General features: G+C 38.2%; 1 protein-coding gene across 1 annotated transcript in view; it reads right to left on the bottom strand.

The window, feature by feature from the left end:
* LOC146489830 (calretinin-like) overlaps positions 1-9916 on the bottom strand; it is a 16890-nt gene extending 6974 nt beyond the window's left edge. Inside the window, exons 1-10 of the mRNA XM_085102995.1 lie at positions 9586-9916; positions 8734-8801; positions 7595-7684; positions 6647-6730; positions 6203-6259; positions 5800-5877; positions 5019-5074; positions 4127-4166; positions 3980-4036; positions 970-1041 (exon numbers count right to left, since the gene is read on the bottom strand). Of these exons, the coding sequence (XP_084959121.1) occupies positions 970-1041; positions 3980-4036; positions 4127-4166; positions 5019-5074; positions 5800-5877; positions 6203-6259; positions 6647-6730; positions 7595-7684; positions 8734-8801; positions 9586-9691 (708 nt within the window). The 5' untranslated portion in view covers positions 9692-9916. The remainder of the gene's footprint in view (positions 1-969; positions 1042-3979; positions 4037-4126; positions 4167-5018; positions 5075-5799; positions 5878-6202; positions 6260-6646; positions 6731-7594; positions 7685-8733; positions 8802-9585) is intronic.
* Positions 9917-10600: the final 684 nt, after the last annotated feature.

Genomic DNA, 10600 nt, shown 5'->3' on the forward strand with positions numbered 1-10600 from the left:
CCCCATTGTTTGCAAGGACTGAACGGAGAAAGTTAGCTTGTCACTAAATTCGTGAATCCTGGCGACATTCTGGTCCGGGATGATTGGCAGGTCAAAAATCATTTGCGTGTAGGCTTTGATAATTTCTGAATCCTTCCCATGTTTATCCAGCAAAACGGACTTGGCTCTGTTGTAGCCTTCGTTAGAGAACGGTAAACCCTCGATCGACTTTTTCACCTTCGGGTCCAGGAAGGACTTCAAATAGGCAAATTTAGTGACACCAGCCATTGATGTTTTGTCGATGATCTCAACGAATTGGTTCCAGAACCTGGGCCAATCTTCGTAAGTTCCATCGAAACGCGAAATATTGAGCTTCGGTAATTTCGCAGGGGGAACATGACCTGACGCAGATCCGCTGGCTGTAAACTTGTTTTCCTCTTCGGCTTGTTTCTTTGCGGTCTGTAATTCTGTCTGGAATTTCATCTTAGTTTCAAAAAGTTTTTGTTCAAAGTCTAGTTCCTTTTCTTGTTTTGTAAAAACCAATTCGAAAATGTCCCATTCCTCTAATTACTGATTTTTATTTTTGGATTGTTTGTTGGTTCCAGACCTCCTTTCGAAATGGCGAAGTCGGTCCGAACAGAAGACCTCCTGTGTTATAGGAGTGCATGCACACTCCGAGTTGCATGGCGGGTGTATTATCCTAGCATGGATATAGGTTATATAGCGGTTTTTAATTGAGTGTCTAAAGTAATTTGTTATCCTCTGGGATTGGTTGACAAAATTCGCGCCAATTTCTCAACCAATCAGACCAAAACCGATCCGCACTTGGCGCCGGCTTGGCGCCGGTTACACGTATTTGCCTGGAGTTCTGATTGCTTCCTTGCGCCGTTTGCGTTTGTTGTTGAGTAATTCCTTTTTTGGGGGATGGGGGGGGGGGGGGGGGGGGCTTGTTTTAAAACCGCTTTAGTTGGTGGTATTCGTGATACCTACGCTGTTATTCTTGAGGTACAAGTCTCGTATAAGAGCATCAAGCTCCGAACCGCCTATGCTTCCATTGTGATCCTGTGTAAATAACCAGTTAAACTGGATTAAACATTTACAGCATTACGTCAATGCACGAGGTCTAAAACCAATGTAACCTCTTCAGTTACAACATACCTCGTTCAAAACAACAATATCTAATCTTGCGTGAATTCGAATACTTTGTCCCCATCCTGTGAAGGAATTGGTCCTCGATGTCTGTGCCAGCGCAGCACACTAAAGCAATGTCCGTTAAGGTTTGTTTTCGGCTATCTCTAAAACAGGGAACGGGGAACGGAGGAATGCGGAACGGGGAACGGGGAATCTCTAAAATAGGGAATCTCTAAAAGGGGGCTGGGGCGGATCTAGGGGTGGTTCGGGTGGTTCGGTCGAACCCCCTAAACTGAACGTAAAAACGTATAAAAAAACGGGTGGTTAAAAAAAGTGAACCAACTCAGCTAATAAATATATCTTTTGAAAATGATGCAGACATTTTCACCAAAATCCACTGTTTGCTGCGCATTGCATGCACTATTCCAGTGACTTCAGCTGACAGCGAACGGGCAAACAGTACCTTAAAGCTGGTTAAAGGCTACCTGCGGACCACCATGACGACAGAAAGATTATCTGGCTTGGCCCTCATGAATATTCACCACAAGAAACCCGTGGATTATGATGCTGTTGACCAGAAATTTGCTGAACAGCAACCCCGCAGAATGTTGCTGGCTGATCCCATTTTTGAGGAATCATGAATTTTAATTTGAATGAATTTAAAATGTTTATCCGTCTCGATTATTGTCAGTGTTAAGAAAATCCATCCTTTAAACTACTGTAGTTAGCACAAAAATGGGGTGACTTTAGAGCAATTAAACCACTTCAAATTGCCCCTGAAAACGCTGGAAATCGCATTTCAGAGGCCCTAAAATTAACAAATTTTCCGGGGGAGCATGCCCCCGGACCCCCCTAGGGGCTACCGCCTTCGGCGGTCGTTTATCCGAACCCCCCTTCCTCAAATCCTGGATCCGCCCCAGGGGGGAATAGCTAAACGGGGGAATCTCTAAAATAGGGAATCTCTAAAAGGGGAAATCTCTAAAATAGGGAATCTTTAAAAGGGGGAATCTCTAAAACAGGGAATCTCTAAAAGGGGGAATCTCTAAAATGGGAAATCTCAAAAAAGGGGAATCTCTAAACGGGAGAATCTATCAACAAACTGGATAAATCTATGAACTTTTTAGAAGTGCAATTTTTCCATAGAGACCTTTCGCATTTACAGCATTTGCCAACAACCAATAATATTATTGACAGTTGTTGTCATAATTACTAGATATATAAGATAAAAATAAACTGTTGTCGGGGTGGTCTAAAAAATTTATGCCAATCGATACCAAGGGGCCACATACAGAGAGAGAGAAATCGAATTTTCTACAGCATCTTACTGCACAACGGACTAGACATAACTGGACTAGACAGACGTCTGGACGCCTGCAAAAAGCTTATCTAGTGATCAGTTCAAAAATGCAAATTGTGAAATTCGCGTTGTTTGTGTTACGATTGATCCATCAGCCCTAATGGCCTTACAATGATGTCCAATAAAAAAGCCCTTTCTTATGTGTAAAACTAACCAATTTCCTTTTGTACCTTTCGTAAGTGGCGACAAACGTCATCAATGTTTTTCAAGAAAAAAAAGGTTTCACCGGTCAAGGAAAAATTCACCTTATCTATGATGCTATCACCCAGGTACCAGAGGTATGTTTTCCTCGCGGGGATAATAAAGACATGTCTGACGTAGGCCAGAAGCCACCCAAATGCTAAAGATGTTTTCATTGTGTCTCGCTGGTTACGTTTCATGGCGTAATTAATAAGACTAGTAATGAGAATATAAGGTTTAATAGCGTCTGCTTTGTTATACCAAAAAGACAAATTCTCTCAAAGTAGTACCAAATGGCGGGAAATGGCTGCAAGAACGTGTCAAGATAAGGCATGTCATCCCGACCTTCGGTCGACCTTTTTATAACTCGATGGCTTCAGGTCAACATGGATAACAATTTCAAGTTTCCAATGGCGTTTGCCAGCAAAAGAAAAAAGCTGGAGGCGTTTGATGGGCTACCAAAATTTAGCTGGGACGAGATTACGAGCCAGGAAGTAATTGGTCAAGGCTCATTTGGCGCGGTGTTTATTACCCAGTATCAGACAACAAAAAAGCCGGCCGAAACAGTGGTTGTAAAAAAGCTACTAAGTACATTCCCCCTTTTAGAGATTCCCTATTTTAGAGATTCCCCCTTTTAGAGATTCCCTATTTTAGAGATTCCCCCTTTTAGAGATTCCCTTTTTTAGAGATTCCCCCTTTTAAAGATTCCCTATTTAAGAGATTCCCCCTTTTAGAGATTCCCCCTTTTAAAGATTCCCTATTTTAGAGATTCCCCCTTTTAGAGATTCCCTATTTTAGAGATTCCCCCTTTTAGAGATTCCCTATTTTAGAGATTCCCCGTTCCCCGTTCCCCATTCCCCATTCCTCCGTTCCCCGTTCCCTGTTTTAGAGATCGCCGTTTGTTTTCCACACGACCGTCGACGATCGATTGCAAGGAATATGAGCCTTGCTGGCAAATGCCTCCTCAGTAATAACAGGGACATTATACTGATCTCCCACGATACTTGGGGACCAACCTTAACCCTAGGAGGGGGTGGAGGAGGACGGGGGAGAAAGGGGAGGGGGGGGGGGGGGAGGAGAGAGGAGTCTCCTCCGTGTGTTTCGCTCTCGTTCCAATCTCCGCCCGGTGAAAAAGCGAAAAAAAAAAAAACCGGAAACGCTTCTTACGAAGGCTACAGCAGACGAAAAAAAGTCCAGTCTAGACAGGATTAAATAATAAACGTTTCCCTTCCCGGTACTTTTTATTCGTTTGGGCGAAGAGAAAGTGTTAGAGGAGCCTCAAGACACACAGAAGTGACTGTAACACGTAAAGCTCAAAGCCGGCTCACATACCTGATCATAGTGATACCATATTTTCTCGAATTCAGTTCTTGTTAAGTTTTGTCTGATCTAATTTAGGAAAGAAAACAAATGTAAAGCTACAGAGCTCAACGAAATGGATCGAAAACCGAACTAATGGTAAGAAACGAATCCTTTTACCTGGAATGTCGAGAGGAAATTCTCTTCCACCGGCAAAAGTCTGTACATGACGAGAAAATAAGTCATCCTTCAGTCCAAGAAATTGAGAAAACTGTGCAGAAGGTGACTTTAAAAGCTATATGTTTACGTAATTCCATGGTTTCAAGGAACTAGGGAAAAACACTTAAAGAAATATTTCAAATATTATAAGGGGTATTTATCTAAAAGGACTAAAAGACCCCTCATGGAATTATCTGTTTAAACGACAAGGCTGAGATTTGTGCAACACGGCGTTGTCTGTTTATTTATTCACGCGTTAAGTATTGGCTTTCTTACAACATGCGTTTTCTTAATATGGCCGGCAAAACTTAAACTGAGCAAGTGATTTTGCAAACAAACTCTTTTAAACGACAGAAAATTCCAGTTAGTTTAGTCAAATTCCATTATTCAATATAATTGTATGAGTCTGAAAAGGTTTTTTCTTTGTCTTGTTAACAATTAACTCTACCCAGTCAGGTTACGAGTGTGTTATGGTAACTTTTCACATGACTACTCTACTGATGTCAAATTAATGTTTAGAACACTAATTGAGTTTGGATTTCAGTTCCAAATTCCGATATCGATCCGATTCTGATTCTTGAACCGATTCCTATTGCGATGTCGCTTCCAATACCGATCCAATACAAACGTTGGCTCCACTATCGGTATCACCTTTACTTCAACATGCTATTTGCACCTTTTGTTCCCTAAGGCTGTGGTACAACGGTATTATTTAAGGAAATGAAAACTACAACGGCATTGCTTAGAAAAATGCCTTGCCTTCATATGTTATGTAAAATGTTATTTCTTGTAAGCGCTAGCTTTTGTTTTCCTGATAAAAAGTATAACAGAAAAAGTAGAATGTGATACTCACTTTGCCATTTCAGATAATTCTATTTCTCCGTCATCGTTCTTGTCAAATGATTCAAGCTAGAAACAGGGAATCATTGTTAAAAGCCTTTTTTTCTGTAACTCATAATAATTTACTTTAGTTTTCTTGATTTAATTTATTTTTATTTAACGATTCATTTTTTCCCTTACAGCACGAGTGCGTTTCGTATCCGAAATCTGTTGACAAAAGAAAAATAATAAAGAAGAAAAGGAGTGTAAACGATTTTACCGCAGTGTTTAAATGACCTTAAAAATTAATTGCCCATACACTTGAAATTGAAGAAAGTTTCCAAATGTTTTCAGATGGAAAAGGAGCAGTTTCACCGTCAACAAGTGGTTTAATATTGACGAGATTTTCCCATCAGAAATTTTTGCTTTTCCTCTTAAAAAACAAACAAAATATTGACAGTTCATGTGAATAGGAAAGTTTGTTGGTTAATATGGATCTCGCACCAACTGTCTGCGTATTGACAATGACGGCAGAAAATGGCCGTCACGCGAGAAAACAGATGTTATATAGAATGGGCCACCTTTATAATATATGAATATTTCTTTAAAACGGACCTCTCTTATTGAGGTAGCCGTGCTACAAAGTACGAATTTTGCTCTTCCTGAGGGCAAGTGAAATGTCCGAAATAAACGAGGTTCGTTTGGTGACGATGTTTTATTTATTTATTTATTTATTTATTTATTTATTTATTTATTTTTTATTTATTTATCTATTTATTTATTTGCGAGATTCAGTTGTATCAGATACTACTTACTGCTCCATTGACAAACTCTTCAACTCTTTGTGGACTGACGTGTGGGTTATTAACCGTTAACAAATCTTTAAAGAAACCCTGCAATCACAATAGGGGGATTAAGATCACGCACGCGCTCGTTGTCAAAGCTTTGGGTCGATCAACTTCCAACTAATTTGCCCCAGACTAAACTTTTTAACGCTATAGAGAATTCAAAGTCAAAAGATATTCAGTTATATTGTGCATCTAGCCTTGCGACCATGTAACTAGTGACGCTGGTACTTCATCGTATCTCGCAATCAGAGGTGCATAAAACGCATGCACTAAATGCACATTTTTCTTAAAATAGGTTGACGCTTTTTTATCATATCTGAATGTCTGCTACTGGAAAGCCACTTCGCTTAGCGGATACTTTAATACCAACCCTTAATTGCTTTTTCTCCAGATAACCTTCTCGGTAAACATCGTAATGATTCCATATCTGAAATTAAAAATTGCATGAAATTATGGTCTTAAATTTTAAATGAATGTACTACGCGCGCCGAGAGAGGCTGTTAAGCTCAACGCGTAGGTCACTATAAACTCCACGTTTTACTAAAAAAACGTTTGCGTTGAAAATCAAGGGTCAGATTCATGAAGGCTTCAGTCCTAAGTTAAGTTGTATCCAAAGTACTGTTTTTTAACAATCGTCTTTTTTAAAAAAAAAAAATCAGTAGACTGAAGAAACAATGAGAGGAGGGGGAGGGGGGGGGGGGGGGGTAAGAAGGTTTCGAGAAGCTGACCGCTTGACCATTGAGACACAGTTGAAACACTAAACTTAGCCGTTGCGAAGCCATTCTCAATGATTACTTATCAGCATGCACCTTACCTTCATAAAATCGACGCTAGAGATTTTAGATTCTCGGTGGAATTGAAGAAGGAAATTCTGTTCTGTTGGTAGTATATGTGCCAACTGCAAATAAATAATAATAATAATAATAATAATAATAATAATAATAATAATAATAATAATAATAATAAAAACAAGTTAAGATTATTTGTACCTTTTCAAAGTCAGTTCATCAAACCTTGACGTACAATTGTGGTCCGCCAGTCTAGCGTTTCATTCTGTGAATGACATCTCAATGTATGGGCTTTACTATTCCATTTTGTTTGTTTATTGATTGATTGGTTGATTCATGTACGAGAGGGTTTTACCTTCGTCTCCGTGAATGAAAATCCATTAAAATGCTGCCATTCAAATTAAAAACAGCCATCGGCATTTTTCTGTGGATTATACTGTAATAACTGAGATGTTTCTAACGTTTGAGTCTGGGAATGAATCTTCAACTGTGACCATTTAAATGACTGTTATTAACCAGTACTTGTTTACTTGTGTATGATAATACTCTTTGTATTTTACAAAAAAAAAAATAAATAAAAAAAAGACAAACAAACAAAAAGGTTAACAAGAAAAAAGAAACTACAAACGAAGAGAAAACAGGAAAAGACAAAGAAACCAAGGTAGGCAGCGCGGCCCCGCTCTGACCACTTGGATTTGTTTCACGGTAACCTCGTTTTCAAATCCAAGACTTAACGCTATGTAAATACATACTATGTTAACAATTGTCACTGTTCAGTTTGTATCGTCTTTTCACTACTTTATACTGTTCCCAATTAGCACCGCATGGAAAAGGGCTAAATGTGCTTCGACACATTGTTATTATTATCATTATCGTTATCATTATCATTATCTTTATTATTTAACGAAATCAACTCAAAAGGCAAAAGGAACAACAACAAAAACGAGAAAACAAGGCAACAACTATTAATATACCTCATCAATTTCCAGGCGTCCGTCAAAGTTTTTGTCGTATCTCTCTAAAATAAGCTCCCTCATCTCTTTCACCTTGTCATGGGCCAAACCCTGTGGCGAGAAGAAAATAACGGAAAGGAAAATAAAAATTACAGGAATATGATAAAAACTAATTATTCGTACAAGAAATACATAGTTGAATTAGTTCACCGTTCAAGCCTTTTACGCCGTGAACCAAAGGTTTTTAGGTACTGGATAATGATGTCATCAAGACAGACTTTGAAAAACTGTATTTGCAATAAATTTTGACGCTTTATTTTCTCAAAATTTCGGGGATAATGGCTATAAAAAGGCTTCAATTAACAATATGAGCAGAAACTTAACACGTAGAAACTGCCATCTTTTTCTTCTTCTTGTTCGTGTCATTTAGTATTTTATCAGCATCATCATCATCATCATCATCGTTATTTTTATTTTCGTCTTTCTTTTGAAAGAAAGAAAGACAGAAAGAAAGACAGACAGATAGACCGAATGAAAGAAAGAAAAAGAAAACACCAATAAAATAGGCAGAAAAAAAGGAAGAAAGCAAAAACAAAACACTAAAATCCTCCCCAAGAAAACTGTTTGTTCAGAATGTCAATATTTTGAAGGCTTGTATCCCGAGCTGTTTGCTTTGTTTTCAATATTATTATTATTATCTGACTCCACTTGTTAAAATTATCTACCCACCTACACAGACAATTCAACAATGAATTATTTTAAACAAAGGCGTCTTCTTTGAGTGATTCAATTCGCTTTTTTATATTCATGATGTAAACTCAAACGCTTCCAATGTACTAAACGTTTCCATGCTAAAAGCCTTACATTGTTCTCCACGCCAAACAATATGGAGATTATAATTATTTGAATACATTTGTCTTGGGCTTAAAATATCGGCCGGTACGAATAATATATGCTAAACACGTACTAGTTATTATTCTAAACTGTTTTTGCGGTCGGGAACCCTCCATCGGTACAGGTTTTTGTGCCTCATAAATGCTGCATCTTCTATCGATTCGAAAATTACGAATAATAATTATTTGTAGCATTGTAATGATTTATAACCGATGGCTCAAAATTAAAATTGATTTAAACTTGGCTATTTTAAATATTTTACTTACATGATATCTAGCTTCGAAAAGTTCTTGTAGGAAAGGATCCAACTCCCTCGCTTCTATGTAGCCATTGCCTAAACAACGTTAAACAAAACTATCAACACTTGATAAAGCTGCTGGAGAAATTAACCTCGCCTAAAACTTAGCAGATGATATATATATAGACAACAAATCTGCGGTGCAGTCATTTTATTCCTTAAAATTAAGCTTATATTGCGAACGAATCGAACGCCCTCGAAAGGAGTATTAAAGGTTTCATTTATTGCGCAAAATATTGGTTGAAACTGGATAAAAATATTTTATTTTAATACTTAAGAAGCGACAAAAGTTTAAAATTATTCCAAGGAGAACACCCGTTTTCCATCACCTGTATTGTGACATATGCAAATTTTGCAACGCCAGTATTCACTGCATTCGATCGTAAATGAAGCAAGATTTTAAGGTTGAGTAGTTCATTGTTTACTTGATTTCTTGGTGTTATTTTGTACGATGCTTTTTTTAAATATAGATCCTTATTTTCTTCCTATGTTTTTACAGAAAAGTTCATATGTCCCTTAAAAAAATACGAGAAGTTTATATTTCGTGTGTTCTGCCCGATTCAATATCGTTCCCCTGTCATTGATTTAAACCGACATTAAGTGGATTTGTTCGAATCATTTTCGTCGTTTAAAACTTGGGTTAAAGTTGATGTAAAAGTTCTTCGTAGTTACGGCCATATTAACAACTATCAAGCGAAGCCTTGGAGAAAAGAAAGCGGCGTTTATGCGGTGGAGATCTGCTAAACGAATTCGAAACGATCTCCCTGCATGCAGCTGCAAGAATTTATGCAAGAGTAAAAGGGATATATACACGACTTACCATCTTTGTCGTATTTCCTGAAAACGGCCATAAACTCCGTCGATGTAAGCTGAGCTTTGCCGTGAAATTTAGTGACGAACGGTTTCATTCCTCGCGAGGAAGCCATGATTTCGTGAACAGCTATTCAGCTCAGCTAGACAGATCTTTGATTGTAATGTAAACAGACACCTCTTCTTGGCCAGCTGACCGAGACATATGATCGCTAAACTGTGAACAAATCATTTGGTCTCTTTGATGTCATTGGCTAATTTAGGAAAGATCAGTGTCGCATCCCCTTATCTCGGTTTTATGAGAAAACCAGAAAGGTTGTTTTCATTTTGCTAATGTAATGTCTAAAAAAATTGTGAAAATAATTAATGTATGTAGTCGGACTAGGACCCACCTAAAGGTAATTTTTCATAAGAAAGTTGAGGCTGAAAATGACCCAGAACATACCCAAGCTGAGACTAACAGAAAAGCATTTTCATTCAGTTCTGCACGTTAAATCTAGGCTTGCCAGACCCGTATATGTCAAAGGGTTTTGATTTGATACAGCGTACAAAGGTCTTTCTTTTTTTTTAGGTTTCCTGGTCACGTTCGGCATGCTTTGGCATGTAACTTAAGAACGTTTCAGGCCCGAAACTTACAAAAATAATCATAATAAAAATAAGAGTATTAAGTTTCGGTTCAGCCTTGGCCACAAAATTAGACGTTGTTATAAAAACAAAGAATGTATACCAGCAGGAAACTTAATTTAATTCTGGTAGAATTAGACAGGGTAGGCCATTTTCGAGCATAATTTGATCAATTTAAGCCTCGAGGCTGGAGAACGAGGAAAAGTATGCACCCCGATCGATCAGCTAGGGACTGAGAACAAAGCAATTTTTTGGGGGGACAGAATCGTTGTCTCGGATTGCTTCCATTTCTAGTTCCAGTTATATTAATGCCTAGCATCACGGTAATTGCTGCACTCGTAGTGCATTTACACGTAGGTGCAAAAACATGGCTCGATATTTTAATGCTTGAGTCCGGCTTT

This window comes from Pavona decussata, unplaced genomic scaffold (genome assembly GCF_977016875.1).
Source record: "Pavona decussata unplaced genomic scaffold, jaPavDecu1.1 SCAFFOLD_3, whole genome shotgun sequence".
Lineage (NCBI taxonomy): Eukaryota > Metazoa > Cnidaria > Anthozoa > Scleractinia > Agariciidae > Pavona > Pavona decussata.